The sequence below is a fragment of the Panthera uncia genome, chromosome A2 (assembly GCF_023721935.1).
Source record: "Panthera uncia isolate 11264 chromosome A2, Puncia_PCG_1.0, whole genome shotgun sequence".
Lineage (NCBI taxonomy): Eukaryota > Metazoa > Chordata > Mammalia > Carnivora > Felidae > Panthera > Panthera uncia.
In genome coordinates this window covers 94,199,450-94,222,323 of record NC_064816.1, presented here as the reverse complement: position 1 = coordinate 94,222,323, position 22,874 = coordinate 94,199,450, and the positions used below count along the sequence as shown (strand labels likewise).

Genomic DNA, 22,874 nt, shown 5'->3' with positions numbered 1-22,874 from the left:
TAATGTTAGGCCATTTGGTCTCTTTGCTCATCTATAAAATGGGAATCACAGCATCTTCTTCATAAGGTTGTTGGGAGAATTTCCAGTAGTGATACCTTCAAAGTATTAATCATAATGCCAAGAATTTCCTAAAGACTAGATGACTTTATGACTATGATCATTTTCACCATCCCTGGCTTCTCCAGGACAATGACAGCAAAAAAAGCATGGGCTCTGGGGTTGGCGAGACAAGGGCCCCAAAAGAGAAAAAATAATTTCACAGTTGCACGGTAGCTGGCAAGTCATTTAACTTCTATCTTTTATGCTCACCTCTTCTATAAAATGGCCCCAAAGATACCAATCTCATAGGATATTGAGAGGATTCAAAGAAATTAAGTACGTAAAACATCCACCATGATGCCTGGCCCAAAATATATATTCCCTACTCCTCTCATTTCTCAAGTCATTCAAAATTTTCTTGTCAGTCTTTGTTCTCAGAATGTTTTCTGATATTTCACTTCATTCTACCTTCTAGAATGTTTCTTAAGCAAGATACATCTAACAACTATATCTAAGTTCCACGTTCCCCGCCCTCAAGCACTCAGCTTCTCAGATAATTTGCTGACAAATTATTTTTCCTAAAATTCTGACTAGGTAAATTTAAGATTTGCCTATAAATTTTTTTGTAACAACTCAAACTCATCTTTTCCCTTCTTAAAATTTCCTAGCAATTGTGGTAGACGGTTTGTAAGTTAGCATCTGATTTTACAGTATTTTAAATGCCTTCTTTAGTTTTATTTTTTCCTCTCTTCCTTCCTTTTATAAAGTATACTCCTGAAAAGCAGGGGCTCTATTTTCCACTATGGCAGGCTCTAAAATGATCCCTAAGGATCCTTCTTCCTGGGTAATCATGCTCTTCTATAATCCATTCTCCCTTGAATGTGGGCTGGACCTAGTGACTCGCTTCTAAAATCGAGAATGCAACAAAAGCGATGGGATGTCCTTTCTGAGATTAGTTTACACAAAGACCATGACTTGTGTCTCTTTTGTCCTCTTGCTCTTGAGAAACGAGCTGCCAGGTTGTGCATGGCTCTATGGAGATGCCTACATCGTAAGGAACTGAGGTTTCTGGCCAGCAGCCAGCAAGGACCTGAGGTGTGCCAGTGGTCACCTAAGGGAGCTTGGAAGTGCATCTTCTGTGTCCTGCCAACACCTGCAAGTGGGCCTGGAAGCAGATCTTCCCCCAGCGGAGCATGGAGATGACTGGGGCTCTGACCGACACCTTATTTGCAGCCAGGGACAGATCTTGAGTCAGAGGCATCCAGTTAAATGGACTCAAAGATACTGTAATATAGAAATATTTCCTATTTTAAGTTGCTGAGTTTGGGTCATAATTTGCTATACACCAACAGAAAGGGGGGTACTGCCATTACAAATGCAGAAAAATGTGGAAGTGACTTTGGAAACAGGCAGTGAAGGAAGGCTGGGAAGATTTTGAAGAGTATCTTAAAGCAAGCCTAAATTGTCTGGAACACACTGTAAGTGGAAATCTGGTGGAATGGGGGTGAGGGGGAATCTTGTGTAGTGGCAGAAAGCTTAGCAACATTATCACCTTCTATAAGGAGAAAGTAAGAAATGTCCCCGGTGAACGGAGTGATCAAGCTAAGTAGATTTCCAAACAAGTGTTGAAGGTGCTGCTTGATTTCTTCTTGCTGCTTATGGTAAAATGTGACCAAAGAGAGAAATTGAGAGGACCATTAAACAGAAAGGAACTAAGACCTTGATGGTTTTTAACATCTTGATTCTAAAAATAAGAAATAGTTTCCAAAGTTCAAACCCAGGGTACTGCCAGGAGAACATGGGCTAAAAATGAAGCAGAGGGTGGAACTAAAATCTTTTGTTAAGAATTCTGAACTTAGGTATGGAGGTTCCTCAAAAAATTACAAACAGAAATTCCACTACTGGGTATTTACCTCAAAAATAGAAAAACACTAATTCAAAATGATATATGCACCCCTATGTTTACTGCAGCATAATTTACAGCAGTCAAGATTTGGAAGCAACCCAAGCGTCCATTGATAGATGAACGGATAAAGAAGATGTGGTATGAATATGTGTGAACATATGTATAATTATATATATAACAAAATATTCCTCATTCATTAAAAAGAATGAGATCTTTCCATTTGTGACAACGTGAATGGACAGAGAGGATATTATGCTAAGTGAAATCTGTCAGAGAAAGACAAATACCCTATGATTTCACTTGTATGTGCAAAATAAGAAATAAAACTAATAAACAAACAAACAATAAGCAGAAACAGACCATAAATACAAATAACAAACTGATGGCTGCCAAAGGGGAGGGAGGTAGGGAGATGGGAAAAATAGGTAAAGGGGAGTAGGAAATACAGGTTTCCAGTTATGGAATGAATACGTCACAGGGATGAAAGGTACAACATAAGGAATATAGTCAATGGTACTGTAATAGCATTGCATGGTGGCAGATGGTAGCTACATTTGTGAGCATAGCAATATGTATAAACTCGTCAAATCACTGTGTTTTACACCTGAAACTAATGTAACATTGTGTGTCAACTACACTTAAATTAAAAAAAAAAACAAAAAACAGGGCTGAGGAATAGCAGTTACATGTACTACAATTTGTCATATTCCACTATTGAGGCAGTTTTCAACCACAGTTTCTAAAGTGTTACTTTCTAGGAATATCCTAATTCTATCCATCTCAAGCCCTATAATCTTTCCCCCTTCAATGATTTTACTCTATTGAATCTGTTGATGAGTATTCAAATACCAAATATCTTTAAAAAGACTTTTATTTTCTTTCTTTCTTGGAAGAAATTCTCTTAAAATAATTACGTTTCTCTTCTTTACTGTTTATTTTTGAGAGAGGGAGAGAGAGAGAGAGAGAGAAAGAGACAGAGTGTGAGCAGGGGAGGGCAGAGAGAGAGGGAGACACAGAATCAGAAGCAGGCTCCAGGCTCTGAACTGTCAGCACAGAGCCTAATACGGGGCTTGAACTCATAAACCGTGAGATCATGACCTCAGCCGAAGTCTGGCGCTTAACTGACTGAGCCACCCAGGTGCCCCAAAATAATTAAGTTTCTAACTATAATTACATTTATTGAAAAAAATGAAATATAACCCCCAAAAGAAGAATTCTGAACTTAGGGAACACATATATATTTTTTTAATAATGTGTAATAAGCAAGTCTTTCACATGCCCTAAAGAGAGACTATCTATTTTCCAAGGCTGTTCACTACACAAACATCATTAAAAAGGTAGTATGAAAGAAAGGCTATCAGTGCCTCTGCTCACATGACACACAGAGAAGTCAGGCCCACTGGGGAACTGTCCCCAATAATATCTATTCTTGTTTCTATACCATCTTGGCTTTTGGTGAATTTTCCCATTAGTATGATTCTCTCTCAGCTACACTGATCAGTGTGACCCAAAGTGGTTGGGACTAAATCCATTCAGTCGTTTCATATAATTAAGACTACTATTAAATGAACTCCAAGCAGCAGAATGAGTACAATGTATAGTAACTGAGATCAAACACATTCCCCAGGCTTTCAGACCCTACTGGCTAAATAAGTCCTATAAACCATTGGTGTTTACCTTAGAAACTCAGGTGGCTCTATCCTTAAGCTTTTTTATTTATTTCACTTGGCCTAAGGTATTAGTACAGATATAACAGGATGTATCAGTGATTGCCCAGACTTGGTATTGGCCCCCAGAAGAAAGTCTAGGATTCAGGGAAATCCTATCATCTTATAACAACCCTGGCCAGCAAGTTGAGATTGATCTGAATGCCTTCCAGGGCTGAGGTCATGTCCCTGATCACATCACCTAAAGTCAGGAACAAATTTTGTACCACCTTATCTAATTAAATGAGTCTAACCCTAAGAATAATTGCCTGCACGATGCATATAACAAATAAGTCAGCTACCACTCAGGAAAGCAACCCTTAGTAATCAAGAACAGTCTCATTTTAGAAGGATCTCTAGAATCATCTAAGGGTTATGTGATATAATGATGGTGTTTCTTTAAATACATAAGGCCTCTTATGACCACCCTTGTGGTGAAGCTATGTGAGACTCAGAGTCTGATCAATTGCCACAATCTGTTTCCATGATTTGCCATCTCAAAGTTAACCTGTTAGTCTGTAATCTTCCAAGTGGCAGACTAATCAGGTAATGGACAACAGCTCAAGAGTCAGTAAAAAAAAAAATATATATATATATATATATATAACAACGTTCATCAAGGAGAGTACTAGGCAGAGCCAAAAGAATGGCCTTGAGTTATGCCCATTGAGCAAAGTGACCATGTCCATTTTGGGGTGTGCATAACTAGTGCTGAGGCTGGAAAACCTAGCAGACAGCTTTGGACAGCTTAGCTGAGCCCTTAGTGAACCAAGCCCAGGCATTTCAATAAACTTCTAGGAACTGAAGGCCTCACTGAGCTAGAGGCCTTGTTTCTACAAACTGGAAAGCTGCTACTTGTTCATGTAAATCTAAGATGCTGCTGGGCCAGGTTGGCAGCTTTCTTGAATCTATCATTTCCATTTGACAAGCCAGGCTTGTTGGGTCTTTCCAACTTTATCGATCAGGGAGTTCAAGCTGACCTATCTCAAACTCAAACTATTAGACCAGAGGGTCACAAGGCCTCCATGGGTCAGACATGTAGTTTCAGTTCCCACAAGAGCTTAGTAGAAGGTTAATAACTGACTTTTTTTTTTTTTTCTTTTTTCGGTTGCTGCATCGGACGTGCAGTGTTGTTATACTGGGAAATGGCTGAGTAGTCTGGCAGCCATTACATGTTTAAATAAGCTGTGATTGCTCCTTCTTTGCCTGGGATTCTACACTGTTCCTGTTGGACCGTCTGGGAGGAAACAGGGAGAGTGACCTACATATGCTACTATTAGTGTTCTCCATGTGGCAATCCCAGAATAGTAAAATCTCCACTGGCACTAATGGGACAAAGAAGGGCAGGTGTATGTGTAACATATCAGTTCCATTACACATATAGCAGTGGAAGCCACAGTGGTATTATGTTGCATGGGTTCCATCCACAAGGCCGTTTTGTTTCCCTTCTCACTGTGAACTCTGCCCAAACCACATCAGTTGAATTTGGCCATCCTTTCTCATGATGGGATCGGTGAGGTGATGATTTGTGAGCCAGTATCCACAGAACCATGAGGTAGAGTGCCTCTCCTCCCAAAGTTCCCCAGCATTCTCAAGGGGTTCATACAGCATTTAGTCTCCCTGGAGGACAAAAGAGATCTCAGCCTGATCCCTAATCACCTTCCTCCTTAGAGCAGCTGAGTTCGTGTTAGAAAGGGGAGGTATCAAGGGGCGTAGAGGCAGAGGGCAGCCCTGTGTCACTAATAAAGCACATTTATTTTCAGTTTTGAGAAGTGCGGTGGTTACACCTGTTTTAACCAAACTTCCAATGTCTACCACCTAAAGCAATATGTAAAGCGCTGTATATCATTACTGATACAACCCAGTTAGCTTTGGGGAGTCTTTGACCCAGCAGTCACAGTTTTGACTCCCATAGCAGGAACTGTTATGGGCGCTATCTCAACCTGGAGTCCAATCCTAAGTTTGGTTTGGTTAGAACATAAGGAATGGGGAAGTTTTCAAACGCGGTGAGACTGACTGTAAGAATTTAGTTGGGGCGCCTGGGTGGCTCAGTCAGTTAAGCGTCCGACTTTAACTCAGGTCACGATCTCGCAGTCCATGGGTTCGAGCCCCGCGTCGGACTCTGGGCTGAGGGCTCAGAGCCTGGAGCCTGTTTCAGATTCTGTGTCTCCTTCTCTTTGACCCTCCCCGTTCATGCTCTGTCTCTCTCTGTCTCAAAAATAAATAAACGTTAAAAAAAAATTAAAAAAAAAAAGAATTTAGCTAGATTGTTGTGGGACACTTTCTCATTCTCCAGCAGGTTACTTTCATCAGCATGGTAGACCAGTTAGGATCCAAATACTTATGGATGATTTTCCATAGGAGTTTGTCTCAAAGATCTCTCCCTGACAGGGACAATATTGATATTCCTTTATAGCAACTAAGATGCACCACAAAATACTTTTTTTTTTTTTATTTTTTTTTTCAACGTTTTTTATTTATTTTTGGGACAGAGAGAGACAGAGCATGAACGGGGGAGGGGCAGAGAGAGAGGGAGACACAGAATCGGAAACAGGCTCCAGGCCCCGAGCCATCAGCCCAGAGCCTGACGCGGGGCTCGAACTCACGGACCGCGAGATCGTGACCTGGCTGAAGTCGGACGCTTAACCGACTGCGCCATCCAGGCGCCCCATACCACAAAATACTTTGAGACCTTGTACTGTCTGAATGACTACAGCTGGCATAATAAACTGCAGGAGGGGCTGAGTCACAAGGCAGCCCGACTGTTGCTGTTTCTCCTTAATTAGCATAATATGCCTTGCTCCATAACCTCCACACTGAACTCACTAAAGCTCTAAGGATTTCCCAGGCTCCTGAGTGTGACAATTGAAAATACCTTCCTTTCAAGCTAGATGTCAGTGTGTTTCTCTAGGACTGTGGTCCGACCAAGGTCAGAACGTTCTTCTAACCCAGAATAGGTCTTTGTACTAGTTGACACAGACATATTTTTGTGCTGATTCCTCAAACCCCAATTTCCAAAGAGTGCTGAGAAGAAGGCTGGATGATACCTGCATAAGCAGGCGTGTGTGGGGAGGAACCCTGAGCTAGGTAACCTGCATCTTTTACAATATGCAACGTTACCACTCTTGCTCCAGGGGAGAAGACTACCTGTACCTTCTAAGACTGTTCACTACACAAACACTGGATAGTCCAGAACAAAGGGCAGTCAGTGCCTCAGAAATATGAAGGTCTCATGGAAAATTGTTTCCCAATTATTAATGGGAAAAAAAGTCTAGAAATTCAGCTGATTTTTAAAGTCCCTAAAATATTGTCCAATTTACTTTTTCAAAGACGGTCCAACTAGTATTCCTTTCCACATACTCTGCCTGCAGGTAAACTGGTCTTTTTACTTCTTGAACATATCCAATATTGACCCAACTTCTAGGTTACAGAAAACAAACAAAAACCACAAAAAACTTCTTGCAAATAAAAATTAACACCACAAATCTAAATTCATACTTTTATTTTGTACATCCTTCACTGTGATGATTCTTTTACACTATGCTTATCTAGCCTTTTGACAGGTTGCCTTGAAAGTGCTTTAAATTCTTTACCATATATATTTATTGTTTCCAAAACAAAATAGTGAGCTTCTTGGGAGTGTAAACTATATTTTTCCATGAGTCAATATTCCTAATTCAATTCCTCTTAACAAATGCTACCTACTCACTAATATATAATGCCACTGTCTTTAAGTCCCTGATAAATATATTCTATATGAGGAGGGAACTAAAGATTCCTATTTTTCCCACTGAGATCCAGAATTAAACAGTCAACAGACCAAAGTAGACCTCTGTAATTCAAATGTCACACTGCAATTTCAAATTGGCAGCCTTCCTTGAGTTTCATTTTACTTGCCAAGGAAACAATGAAGCGCTTATTCTGATGCCAGCAGAACTGTGGGAAGGGACAGAGAGATTTGTATTTCCCTGAATTTATAATCTGCAGAAGAGAACAACTACAGGAACCAAAGTGGCACATGTTATATGATTATTTTAATAATTCTATAATTCTACAACTAATTGAATCTTGGAAAATACAAAGTGATGCATATGATTGCAAAAATGCTAACCAGAAGTTATAGAAATGAAAAGGTAAAATCAATACAAACATCATTGATGGTACTTCTATGGATTATCTATGAATTGATGATAAACACTATCTCGATTTTACAATTTCCTTTGAGAGAGAATAAGTCTACTCCTTTCCTCACGGCTGTCTGGTGGTTCGTGGCAGCAATTCTTTCTGACAAAGTCCCTGCAACACCAGGACTCAAAGGTCAGTTTTCCTGGCATCTTTAGGCTGGACAACTCCAGCTATGATCGCAGCTAACTCCTTCCCACAAACGCCCATAATCCGAGGCCTGCTACAATGCGTATTCTGTTTCACTAGGTCTGAGGCTGGGTGGGGAAATGTGTAATTTTAAAGAAGTACCATGAGATTGTCACATTGAGGCAAGTTTGAGACAGAGTTGTAGGGTCATTTTGTAAATGCTGGGGAGCAGGAACCAGGTCGGAGTCATTTTGTATCCATATAATGGCTAAATGTAAGAACTGTCCATGGCAGATATTAATTTTTCATTAAATATTGAGGTGACAGAATATTTACAAAACATATAGACAGTATATGAATAAAGATAAAACCACTACCAATGAACAACCTAGTACAAGAAAAGGAGCAGTATCCCCACATCGTAGAGTCCTCTTGTGTGTGCTTTCCTGTTTTAGATGCTTGCCCTTCAAAGTAATCCTGCTGGATTTTATCATTCTTGGTTTTTCTTCAGTTTTATCATATTTACGTATAGCAAAACAATGTATCATTTGTTTTTAATGGTTCTAAACTTCATATAAGTGGAATTCTATTGTATTCTTCTGTGCCTTTTTCATTTTGAATGGTATGTCCCTGAGATTCTACCAGTTGCCATGGGATTGCTGAAACCACTTCTGTACATCATTCCATTGTAAGAGTACACCACAGTATTTTTGCCCATTCTTTTCTTGGTAGAGATAGCAGTTGTGTCCAATTTTTTTCTCTTATAAGAAAAGTATTAGAACAATTCTTACAGTTCATGTATATAAGACTTATACTAAGTGCTTAGAAGAAGTCAACCTTACTAGATAATGTCAAATTGTTTTTCAAGGTGGATGGGCCGATGAATATTCCTGTGTGCAGAGAATAAAAGTTCCTTTTACTCCACATCCTCACCAAAACTTAAAATATTCCATTTAAATCAATTCAGTAGCTATCAAATGGTATTTCATTTTGGTTTTTAATTTTTACATCCTGATTGCTAATATGTTCAGGCATCTTTTCATATGTTCATTGGCCACTGAGGTTTCCTCTTCTATGACATGATCATTAAAGCTAATGCTATTCTTTTCTTATTGGCTCACAGAAGTACTTTTTATATGACTCTCTTTCAGTTATTTATTTTTCAAACATTTTCTTCCAGCCTCTGGTCTGCCTTTTTGCTTTCATAAAGGTATTCTTCTGATGAACAGAAGTTCTTAATTTTAATACAATTTTCTCAATCCTTTCCTTTATAGTTTTGCTTTCTTAGGTGTTTTGTGTAGAAACATTTCTTACAATGAGGTCATAAAGATAGTCTTCTACAGTGTCTTCTAAATTTTCTTTTTGCATCTAAATAGTTGATCCACCTGGAGTGAATTTTAGCTACAGACTGAGATTGGGGATTGCAACTACACTGTTTTCTCTTCACTAAGAAGCCTAACATTCCCCAGCTCACCTGGAGTGTGATCTGCATGACTAATCCAATTTTCATGTATGTGAGGGACTGCTTCCGGACTCCTTGACCAACTTGTTCCTTCTTTTGCTCCAGGGACTAAATTTCTACAGCTTAGTAATAAATATCTCTCTTCTAAGGCATGTGAAATGTTACTTTTTTTTTTTCCTGGTGCATTGTTCGGATTTCCTATGGATTGTAGCAATAGCTTACCAAATTCTATTTTTAAATTCTTTACAATTCTTTTCACTGGCATTGCATTGAATGTATAAATCTACTTAGAGAAAATTGACTCAATTAAACTACTGAGTCTTCTAATCCATGAATAAGGCTTCTTTTCCCTTTCATATAAGCCTTCTTTAATATATTTCAATAAAATTCTTTCCCTGAGGGTCTTGCCTATGTTTTATTAGGCAAGGTCTTGCCTTTTACCAAAGGAATTAATAATTTATAAGTTATATCCTCTCTCTGTAGACACATTGAAATACATGCTATATTTTATATTAATTATATGCCCAGCAAATTTGCTAAAATCTTATAATTTTAGTAATTGATCTTTAGGTATATTTGAGGTTTTCCAAATAGATAATCACATCACCTGCAATAATAACAGTTTCATTTCTTGGGGCAACCTGGGTGGCTCAGTTGGTTAAATGTCAGAGTCTTCGTTTCGGCTCAGGTCATGATCTCGTGGCTTCGTGGGTTTGAGCCAAACATTGGGCTCTGCATTGGCAGCACGGAGCCTGCTTGAGATTCTCTGTCTCCCTCGCTCTCTCCCCCTCCCCCACTCACACTGTCTCTCTCTCTCTCTCTCTCTCTCTCTCAAAAAATAAATAAAACTTAAAAAAAAGTTTTATTTTTTCTTCTCCAATATATTTCTTTTTTTTCCAATATATTTCTTTTACTTCTTGCCTTCTAGTACGATGTCAAATGCAAGTAGTGACTGATGTTCAAATATGAAACCATACTTGCATTACTGGCTAAACTCTATGTCACCATAATCTCTCTTTTAAATGTTCTTGGATACGATTTGTTAATATCTTATTTAGGCTTTTTCTTTTTGCATTGTTTTATGAATAGGATAGGCCTGTAAGTCTTCTTTATCATCATCATATGGTTTGGTACCAAGGTTAGACCTCATTACCTCATACATCTCACACTCTCAAGGTTTTACTATATTCCTAGTATCAGAGTTGTTCTACTTTCATTTTTGTCCTCTGGAAGAAGTTATACAGGACCGGAGACACCAGTTCCAGTTTGGTATAATTGATAAAATAATTGGGATCTTATCTTTTTTTTCCTTTCTCCTTTTTTCTCCCTTCCCTTTTTACTTCCTCCCTGCACCCACCCTCTTTTGTTGTCTGTTACTCATGGTGATTTGTACTTTGAAACTGTAAGCTCATTTTTTGGAAACTTTAACATTTAGGCTTTGATTGAAGATGAATACTCGATAAAGGGTATTTTTTTTCTCTTAAAGGTAGCATAAATTCAGGTTGCTGTGATCAACATGTCTCAGGAAAAATTTTTCTTCCCTTCTATCCAAAACCAAGGTTTAACAAGGCAGTTTCTCACATAGTGGAGTTTAGATTTTATTTTCATCTTATATAGTAGTGTAGCCCATGGGACTCAAGCTTCACGATGGGGGTTTCCAATTGGACATCCCACTTTGGGTAGGCCCTGGGCTTTGTCTACTGTAACTCAAAGCAGTATCAATTACAGTCTCATCATAATATGCAGAATACTTACAATAAATATAACATTATGAAAGTGAAAGAAGCCAGATATTGAGAAGTGTGTACTTTATGATTCTGTTCAAATGACATTCTAGGATTGACAAAATTAATCTATAATGTTAGAAAACAGATAGATATTTGGTTTGGGCTGAGAGTAACTGCAAAGTTCTATAAGAAAATTATTTGAGGTCATGAAAATGTTCTGTATCTTGATTGTAGTGGTGGTTATTCATGAAACTGTCTATCTACATAAATACATTTACAATTGGTGCATTTTATTGTATATAAATTATCCCTCATTAACAATGACGTTAATATATGAAATATGAATATATAATGATAAAAAGTCAAATTATATACTAAAGATCCATCCACATTTTACTCTGTCAATTTTATGTCAATAAGATAATTTTTTAATCTCTTTAAGAAAGACCTGGAATTTCAGATCCATTAAGAGTTTTTACCACTACCCTTACAAACATCAGTATCAGTTTAAAATAAATGTAATACTTATCAGACCTACTAAAATCCATAATAAAGCTGCTTCGAAACACTGGTCTTTGGTCAGGTCACCATTTAGTTCTTACTGCTGAAGAAAAGAGATTTCTATGATTGATGGCTATTGGGCAAAATAAGAGAAGATGGCTATCTATGCAATATTGATCTTGATATCACTTAGGCCATTTCAACTACTCTGTTTCTATTGTATGTTTATGCAGTTATGACTAAAAAGAAGTCATGTCAATGTGAGTGACCAAATTCTTATTGCTGAAGTCCAAAGATTTTCAAGGAATGAAGTATGTATATTCATTTTTTTTCTGGTTTTATGTGCAAACAATTTTGGTGCAGTGTGATAGAGACAAGGTCTTCTTGCAAATTCACGTTCTTTCAAAATAATTAAAATGTGGAGGTAAAATCCCACAGAAAGGTGCTAAATCCCAAATACCAAAGGACAAGTACAGATTATTCCTCAGTCCCTATCTCTAATCTCTAGTCTTGCCAGGTTTGACAATCCTTTTCCCATGTACTCTATGCCAGTCTTGCCTCCTTATTTCAGATTATGCTCCTAACTAAATTTTATTCTCCTCATTTAACTCTATTCTCCAATTTTCATCTTAACGTCCTTTGAGTGATTCAATTCAGTTCAATTTCTTGGCTTCTTCTAATCTGCCCAGCGCTAGGCTCAGGCTGGTATGTATTAAAAATCAACGAGCTACTGAAACCTGTCACTGAAGAGATTATAAACCAGTGGGGGATATTTATGGGTAAATAATGGTAGAGAGAGATGTGCAGTACTATTGACTCATACAGAAAAGGGGCCCCAGACCAGCTGAGATAGTCTAAGAAGGCTTTGTAGAGAAGACACATGAAACCTAAACTGAGCCCTGAAAAGTGAACAGGATCACCGGGCATACAAGGGCAACCAAGAATGAGTGCAGGGAATGGCATTCCAGGAAGAGAAGAGAGAAGGAGCAGAGGCATGGCGAAGCCACAGGATCCCTCGGGCCCACTGGACAGTAAGGCTGATAAGGCCCATCTCCAGTGGTGCCTTTTTATATTCTATAACTTTTTGGTATAAAATGATATTCAACTTACAAATATTCTTAAAGTTGGAAAAATATTGTCATTCCTGTTATTTCTGTGACATCTCTAACACTGCAAAGCCTGTTCGTCATTGTACTATAGAATTGTTCTAGCATGATTTCTAGGATGTACAAAGCCTATATTCTCAGAGGAATTTAATGGCATAGAAAATTTGATAGAGTTTATTTAGTATTTTGTAACTCATTCATGAATAAATATCATCACAATGTGACAGTTGGAAAGAAAATAACATGAAGATATTCAAATCACTTGCATTATGATAAAATAAAGAAAATAAGCTACAAAAAAGATGACAATATTTAGGCAAAGGTTTCTATTTTAACCTCTGTCTTCCCTTGACACTATCCATCTTCCTGTCTGTGCTCAATACTATAAATAATAATTTTTTCACATACAAAGAATATATTTCTAAAGAAGATCTTTCAAGTATAGGAGGATGTCTAACTCCAGGAGATGGTGTGTGTGTGTGTGTGTGTGTGTGTGTGTGTGTGTGTGTATACGTTTACACTGCTTAGGCTAGATCAAGCATGGATACAATCTTCATCTAAATGTTGTCTAAGCATCTTATGATTCTAGGTTTCAATGACAACGACCAGTACTGTAGATTTGGGGATCACAAACTAAAGGGTATAATTAAATTTAATGGTTTTAAAGATCCAAATTGGAGTCTATAAACAAGTTGTTAAAAAGGTCTTATATTTCTCCTATTCTTCAGGCTCCTCTTATCACCATAATCCAATCTCCACTTTAAACATACTTGACTTCCATTTTTTAAGCTCTCCCATTTCTGTTACTAGCAGCTAAAGATAGTGAGAATTATTTTGTCACTTGAAGTGTAATACGTTTTTAGACATTTTCCTATGTCCACTGTGTAAATCATGCAAATAAGTACTTGTATAATTTAAAGATACTGTGCATTTAGTTTTTTGAAAAATTAAAAACTCTGTATCCAAAGATTATTTTCTAAAATAACAACATTGGATTTAAAAACACTGTATTGTATAAACATTATATACAGCCTTGTTGTTGGGTATCTTTTTCTTCCCCTTTAATATAAATTACAAAATACTTAAAGTGTTAAGGGTTAAAAACATCCATGGTTAAACGTTAAGGATTGAGTCCAACTTGCAGAACCTGTACCTGTAATATGTGCTATATTTCAGAATTAAATATTATTTTTCAAATGATAATTTCTCCAACTATCATTCAACATAGAAAACACACGGCTCTAGAGTTCTGAGCACACAACTAGTTAATAAGACACATAGAATATTTAATTTCACACAGGAAGCAGAAAAGTACAGATAAGCATTATTTTCCACCAAAAAAAACAAACCTTAAGGAAATAGTTGTTATTGTTATTGCAGTTGCCAGACACTCCTTGCAATTCAGCCACAGTGTTCTAAAACAGTTGACAACAAAAATTAAAGAAGGCTTTTTCCCTATTAAAGAGAGCAGCCTAATGATAAAGGACAGAAAAAACACTGAAGTTCTGGTGCCTGCTATAACACAAACGTTTGAGAACTGAGAGAATGCCCCCCACTCATAGGTTCTCAACATTAAGAACAGTATAAACTCAATCCACATTATTAAAAGGCCATCCATAGTAATTGCAATCTCTTTTTCACACAACATAAGCTGTTTCCAACCAGGAACAGCAAACAGCAGGAGTCAAATTTAATGTTATCCCTGTAATACTTTTCACCTAAAAATTATATTCTTATAAATCATTCAACACTTATGCAAACCATAGCTTCTACTATATTTCTGTCTCTAATTATTAATGTTATTAATGTTAACACAAGCAATAAAAATGCATATCCATGTAGGCAGCTGCTCTAAATCATATTCAGTACTTTAAAAGATTCTAAAAACTAAACTACTGTTCTCATGATATAGTTATAATGATATTAATTCCAGTAATGAAAAAAATTATGGAAATGAGATTAAATTATGCTTTAAGAGAAGGAGCCTCGGTTTCTAGAGTGATGATTAACCTTGTTATAAACTACTGCCCGAAGAGACTCTGAAATAACACCTATAATCTAAGATTTTAAAATGTAATAAACGTAATATTTTAAGAGTATATTTAAAGAAGCAAACCAAAATAATCATATAATTGCAAAGTGCATGTAAAATAGTTTATTTGAATGTGAACGACCATATGTATTTCTTAATTCAAAAAAGTGGTACAGCACCAGTTCATACTTCATTTCTAGTCTGAGCCCAACTGTATTTCACATTGCATAGTGATCTTGGATAGGAACATCTACCTACAATTTACATACATGACCCATGTTACACAAAACATATATCAAAATTACATCATCCCACCATTGAAAGGCTAGACATTGACAGTTGTGGAGTATGACAGGAGATTAAATTTGTTATTGAAAATTAAAATCTAGTTGAAAAATTTACCATACCCCCAGAATTTCGTGGGATAGTGCTGACTGTGTGAGGGGCTTACTGAAATCCTCCATCGTTACCTTCCAGATTGTTAAAGAAAGAAAGAAAGAAAGAAAGAAAGAAAGAAAGAAAAAGAAATGAACAATAATTCTATTATTCAGAAATGCAGTTGCTAATTACAGATATATTCAGATCTATATTTCAATTATTCAGATTTAATCTTCCTCTTCTTTATAGGATCCTGCCCTTTGCTCTTCAGGCTTTGGGCAGAGCCCTTTTTATTTATTTATTTTTTTCATCACAATGTTTAACAGAGAGTAAACAGAAACAGGAATGTAAATTAAAATTGATTTGGTTGTTTGCTTAAACTCTTCTGGTTTAAATATTCGGGAAAAAATCATAAAGAGCAGAGATTTCAATAAAGTTTTGGAATTATCTATAAATTTTGAATTCTGAATTACCACTTATAATTTCCTAAAGCATTAAAACAGCTATATGCAAGCACACACTATACATGATGAGGTATTCTTAATCCTAAATATGGTTTTGATAGAGAACTACTGTACTTTTACAATTTCGGGATATATTTCTCACATATATATGTGAGATATATTGCAATGTTTTCCCTATAGGCAATTCAAGCAAGCAACTCCCCTCTGTCAATGTGACAAGTTCCAAGTTAGAATCAACCTTGGATGATTTGACCCAAACCAGAAGCTATCTATCCTTCAGTAGACAATGCTGATCTAAGCGCTGGCTCTGGAAATTAGTTGGATGAACTCGGTCGTCCTGCATTTAATTAGAGGTTTTCCTGGCTGGCCCAGGGAATGTCACAGGGGATATTGTGAAATAAAAATGATTCTAACTTTGAAATCACAAGATGATTCCATAAATGATAAGAAAAGTGAGAAGCCAAGTGATTGATTACACAATTCAGAATTAACAATGATGTGTAAATCTATACATTGTTCAATTACATATAAAATTAACTCAGTTATTCAAGGACCATTTACCCACTGGATAACCAATATTGGTTCTTCTCACCTTCATTATGTCTGTTGGCCATTTTACTTTTCATTAACAAAGAGGGAGAGAGTAAATAAAAAATAGGGACATACCACTTAAATTGATTTAACACTATTTGGTAGTATTAGTAAAAAAATTAAATCAAGGAGATAAAATATTTATGCAAGAGTGGATTTTCATTATTTGTACAGCTTCATTTCTCCTATGCACAGAAAATTAACAGTTGGTTTTAACTGAGCATGTTTTGGCAACACACAAGAAAGGGAGAATTATAAGTCAGAGAGGAGCATGAGAAAGAGACAAAGAAAAAGACTCCTTGACCTTTTCAGTAAAGTGAAGGTTACTTGGAATAACATAGTAGCAAGCATCTGATTTCTATTTCTACAACTTGAAGACAAAAGAAAAAGTTTAACCTAGAGCTAAACTCTAATTTAAAAAACAAAATCATATACTCAATTATTCTTCTCTAAAGTCCTGTCTTCACAGGATACTTAGGGATTATCTACCTAGAATAAGATTAATTCTCCAAGCACTTGATTCCCCTATTATTAGAAATACGGAATAAAGAATCACATAACCTAAGTATTACAAGAAACTCCATCACTCGAAACAGGAATCCTCTTTCCAACATCTCTTGTTCCCCAGTTATTCTGTGTGTGCCTGAACAAAGACAGACCCATCAGCCCACTCCATTCAAAAACAGCAAAGTGTTGTAAAAAGTCCCAACTTTGGAGACAGGAAGACTCTATTCCCATACTAAATCTGCCAACTACTGGCTGTATGACTAGAAAAAGCCTCATTTACTTTGTTTGCCTCATTTTTAGAAAAAAAAGTCTCTTCTGTGTGTTGAAAAGATTATATGAAATCATGCAGGGAAATGCACCTTGCAAAGTGCCAGGCACTGAATATTTATTTACCTTCCTTAGTCCTGAAAAATACCTGCTCAGGTGACAATCAACTTTGCTTTCTTTAAAAAAAAAAACTAGGCAAACAAAAAAATCTTTATGATGTGCTCTTAGGTATAAAAGTTGAGTAACAAATACTCATTTTGCATTTACTCAAATTGGAGAAAATCTAACATCAAACAAACAGCTTTAGGGGCCTGAGTTGAAAACTTTTGGGGCTGAATGGAATCAGATCCTCAAAATAACTGGAAGTATGTAATATGTAGCACATGATCTAAAATTTTCACTAGGAGAGCCTTAAAGAGCTATCTTATTTTACCTCTTTCCTTGTTAGACTTGATGTTTTATTTCACAGATTCATGGACTATTAAAAGCTAGAAAGAATTCAGAATTTTAGCCCAATCTCTTAAAGCCAAAGATACTGAAGCCCACAGCCTGGGAAGCCTGGCTTCCTCGTCTTCCCCCACTTGATGTCATCAGAACTGCCCCGAACCTCACCTCCAAATTCTTTCTAGCAGAATGAGCAGGTAAAAACCAAACCTGCAGAGAATGATTCTATAATCCTAAAACAGGCTTGCAGCCAAACCAAATCAGTGTCTCTGATAAAACACAAAACACTAGCACAGAGAACTGAAGACTAATAGGTAAGATGAAAATTTAAATATCTGACAAAATTGGTTTTTTGCTTTTTAATTTTTAAATCCAAAATAACATTTTCATATGTAATATCGCAGAATAAAAAAAATACTTGCCATTTCAAATGCACTCTGAAAGTGAAAAGTTAAATCAACTATATAAGATTCGAAGAGACTAATTCATTCACATGAAGACTTTGTAATGTTTATCCTTTGGTCAAAAGTTAACTGATGCACCACTTTTACTTTTCTACTATAATAAATGGAGAATACATCCTCATTAAATTACAATCATATAAAAAACTAATATACATTTGGGTTAAAACATTCCAGACTAAAAATACGTAAAATTTCAATGTCTGTTTATTAATCTTCACTATGTCCTGGCTAGAAACCAAAAACAAAAAAAAGGTCTGGAAAAAGAATACATTCAGATGAGCAGAGGTTGAATATAAGAAGTTGCACTGTCCTTACATCAGCTGGTATAAATAATATATGTTTTACCTGAATATTTACTATGTTTATGGAGTATGAAATACTATGATTAAATTATTGATGGATTTTTTTTGACATGCCAATATGAAACACATGCATGTTTAAACATGTTTATAATAAAGCATGTTGTCCCATTATATCAATGTACATTTGGCATTTACATTAGAAATAGACCAGCATCTGCATTACATTATAACGCACAAGGGTTCCAGAGAGCCATTTTCACTTGGGGGTTAGCTTCTATTCATTTACTTGATCTTTTACAGAGAGCAGGATGCAAAATTATTCCAATATGTATCTACTCTAAGGAATATATGCTGGTGGAAAGGCTTTGTTCTGCATTATGTTAGCACAAATCACAGTGAGCAGATCCAAAGACCTTTCTTCTCCTGGAAAAAAGAAACCTGAAAACACTCAGCATTTTTGAGTACTTTCCTGTGTATGTTTGTGTATGTATGCATGTGTCTTTTTTCAATCAAAATGTTTACTCATTTTTTTTCAAAAAGCATTACACTCACTGTAGAAAATTGGGGGGGAAATCAAAAAAATACAAAGCAGAGAGAGAACATCACCAAATTCCAACAATAAAGACAGCTACCATTCGCATCTTGGTTTTTTCGCTCTTTTTTGTTTCAGTGAATTTCTTTTAATAGCACAAAAAGGACTTCCTTGACTCCAAAGTCTTCATGCTGTAAATGGGATACCGTTACTTGATTCATCAGTTAATAACAAATGTAAGTAATGTTTATTTTCTGTGGAGTTGAATGTAGACACGTTCTCCTTGAGGAACTGCAAAGAACCTATCCTACTTTTTCCGGGAAAAGAGTTTTGTAAAGTAGGAACACGGTGGGAAGAAAGGCAGGAAGGATGTTTGCAAGCGCCGCTTACCTCATCATCATCGGCGTCGTACTGGGCATAGTGCTGTTCCAGCAGCTCTCTCTGGCGCCTTTCTTGTTCCAGCGTCTGGCTTATCAACTGGGCAACCTCACTCACTTGTCCTGGCTTTTCTCGCCCAATAACAAATCTGTAGGAAGGTGAAAGGAGACTAATACAGTAAGACTCTCCAGGCAGAAAGGAGCGCTAAGAAAAAGTAACTAAGCTTGATAGTTCATCATGGTCCATCAAGGCTCAAGAACATAATATCACAACACACTCTAAATGGTATGCCTGGGCGGGAAGGGGAGGTTCGCTGAGCAACTGAACAGGTTACTCCAGACACAGCCCAAAGGAAAAGAAAGGGGAAAGGTAAAGGACAATAAACAAATTACTTTGGGAGAAGACAAAGAGATGTAATCCATTCTACAGTACTTCATACATTTTTGATGCCCTACAAAGCGGAAGCAAACTCATAATTTCCCATACAATTGGACTTGAGAATCATTTCCACAATACTGTCCTCTTTACAATGCAAAAACTGCTTCAAAAATAAGCCTTAGGTGGGTAAGTGAAGAGGGGCATTAACTTTTGCTAAGTTACTATAACTTTGGAGATACAAAAAAGAAGGGGAAAGAAAAGAAAAACTAAAGGAGAGGTGATAAATTTAAAAATTCACTTTTGGAGAAAGAGGCGCAATGAGGAAGGGTGTGGTTTCAAGAAATAAAGGGACAAGGGAAATATCTGTTCATATTAATTACTGTAAGAAAAAAAGTATAAAGTAAAAAGAAGGGAAGTCATTTACTTATCGCAAGCTACAGTTACTTATGATACATCCTTATCAATACTATGTGTCTGGCTCAACAAATTAATATTCACTTCTTTACATCTTTTCACACTAATATATGGCTATTTTTCTAAAAATATATGAGTAGTACACATGATTTAGATTTAGTTTCTAGATATCATTTAATTTCATTATTTTGGATGTGTCTGTTTAATCTTGTTTCTATACTTAGAACTGATGCTTTCCTCTGATTACAATAGATTGCTATGTTTGACCATAAGTTTAAATGAAATATACCACCATTCTCTGTACAAATGCACTAAAAGTCAAAATTTTTATACTTAGATGTTAGTAATTGTCTTCATAGCAGTATTTTTATGTAGTTTCAAACAGGATTCTGAAATCTTGCTCAGGTGCTCATTTATCACTTGACTTTTTTTCCTAGGGGATCAACTATAAGTAGAATTTGTAACTTCTCTAATTTCCATCCTTATTCATCCTATAATTTACATATAATAAAATACATCTATTTTAAATGTGCAATTTGATAAGTCTGACTAATGTATAAAACTGTAATCACCACATCAACAAAGATATAGAAAATGTCTATCAACCTAAAATATCCCATTTCCTTTTCTGGTAAATCCTCCTCACCCTGGGCCCATATTAGATTTGTTTTTTCTATAGTTTCATAAAAATAGAATCACAGAGTGTCTCACTTCTTTGGCTCCCCATAATGTTTTGGAGACTTATCCATGCTGTTTCAAGTATCAGTAATTCATTCCTTTTTATTATTCCTGGTACCAGATGTACTACATTTGGCTTACCTATTCTATTGATGGATAGTTGAGTTACATTTTGGATATTATGGGCAAAGTTACTGTAAACATTTGTGTGTGTGCAAACCTTTGTGGGGACATGGATTTTCATTTCCCTTAGACAAATAACTAATAGTGGAATTAATGTTGTATGGTAGTATATGCTCAGCTTTTAAAGAAATAGCTAAATGCGTTTTTGAAGTCGTGGCACCATTTTATATTCCTACTAGCAAAGCATGAAAATTACAGTTGCTTTACCTCCTCATCAACACTTAGTTTCGTCTTTTAACCTTACACTTTAAACCTTATAATGGTTTTAATTTCCAATGCTTTGATGACCAATTATAATGTATCTTTTCATGCACTTATTGACCATTCATATATCTTTTCCAGTGAAATACCTTTTCAAATCTTTTGCCAATTAAAAAAAAAAAAACTGGTTGTCTGGCTTTTTACTATTGAGCTGTAATGGTTCTTTATATATTCTGGATGCATATCCTCATCTATCTATACTCTAAATAACAAAATACACATAGATACATACAAATAATGCATGTATATCTGTCTGTCTGATTTATTATCTTCTCCCAATCTGTGGTTTACCTCTTAATTTTCTTAATTGTGTCTTTCAAGGAAGTCCAATTTATCATTTTTTAAAAGATTTGTCCCTTTTGTTTCCTCAGAAATCTTTGCCTCATTTAAGATAGCTAAGATTTTTCCTATTTTTCTTCTAGAAGTGTTAATGTTCTGATTTTATCTTACATCTTTATTATCTTTCAAATTAATTTCCATGCATGATATTTGATAAAGGTAGAGTTTCATTATTTTCCAAATAGATAACCAGCTGTTTTAACACCATTTGTTGAAAAAAACTATTCAATACTGCCACTGAATTACTTCAGCACATTTGTTGAAAATCGGTTGACTATATACCTGTGGGCTGATTTTTGGACTTTTCCAATCTATTCTATTGGTGTATTTATCCTTGTGCCAATACCACACTGCCTCGATTACTGTATAGTAAATCTTGAAACTAGGTGGTGTGAATTTTCCAACTCTGTGTATCTTTTCCCAAATTATTTTGACTACTCTTATAAGTTATCTGCATTTTAATATAAATGTTATAGTCAGCTTATCAATTTCTTTTAAAAGCCCACTGATGTTTGATTTGGGATTGCTTTGAATCTATAGATCCATTTGTGGAAAACTGAAATCCTAATATTGAGCTGATCCATGAAGATGGTGCATGTCTGTATTTATTTAGGTTTTCTTTACTTTCTTTCAGTAATACGCTCCAGTGCTCAGTGTAAGGTTGTGGCTATGGTTTGTTAAATCTACCTCTATTCATGCTTTTTCAAGTTATTGTAAGTGGTATGGATTTTTAAATTTGTTTCTGATTGTTTCTAGAATGGAGATAAAATTGATTTTTGAATTTTGGCCTTGTATTTTGTGACTTTGCTAAACTCACTTATTAATCATAGATTTTTAGAGATTCCTTAGAATTTTTCTATATATAAGATCATACCCACTATGAAGACATTTTTATTTCTTCTTTCTTTCTTTCTTTCTTTCTTTCTTTCTTTCTTTCTTTTGGAGATATTCAGTTTCTATGATGGAAGGTACATAAAGTCTCTAATATGCCTAACTAATCTAGACATATAATGACTATCTTGAATTCATTATATTTTTGGTTAAAAGTCAGAAATGATATATAAACATAAAGCAATTAATAAACTCATATCCTCAAATGATAGATTTAGGAAAACCTAGATTGACCCTTTATGTTTCTTCAAATGCATACCAAAGTGGGGTTTGAGGGAGTATCACTTACCTACTAGAAAGCTGACAGGAGCTTGAAGGAAGCAATTAATGTACCAAACACTATTAATGGAGAATAGTAGCCAAGCTCAAAGTAAAAGGTAAATAAGAATTCACATTCACTTAAGTCATCAACTCTTTAAACTCATTTGAAAATTACATTGTCAGATCTTTCAGTTGAACAGTTTTCCCTAAGAATGCAGGAGTTTATTTCCTCTGCAAGGCAAGTATTTAAAATTACTCTGATCACAATTCAGGGAGAGAAACAGATAAGATTTGGTTCACTTGCCAATGAGTTGGAACCAGTGCTGATGGTTCTAGAGGTGAATGAAGGAGT

At 35.9% G+C, this 22,874-nt stretch overlaps 1 protein-coding gene across 7 annotated transcripts in view; it reads right to left on the bottom strand.

Moving 5' to 3' along the window:
- The window catches only part of PPP1R9A (protein phosphatase 1 regulatory subunit 9A), a 325,410-nt gene that overhangs the window by 84,899 nt on the left and 217,637 nt on the right, over nt 1-22,874 (bottom strand). For all 7 annotated transcript variants that reach the window (XM_049641477.1, XM_049641478.1, XM_049641476.1 and 4 more), the window contains exon 6: nt 19,130-19,265. In XM_049641477.1, coding sequence (XP_049497434.1) covers nt 19,130-19,265 — 136 coding nt within the window. The remainder of the gene's footprint in view (nt 1-19,129; nt 19,266-22,874) is intronic.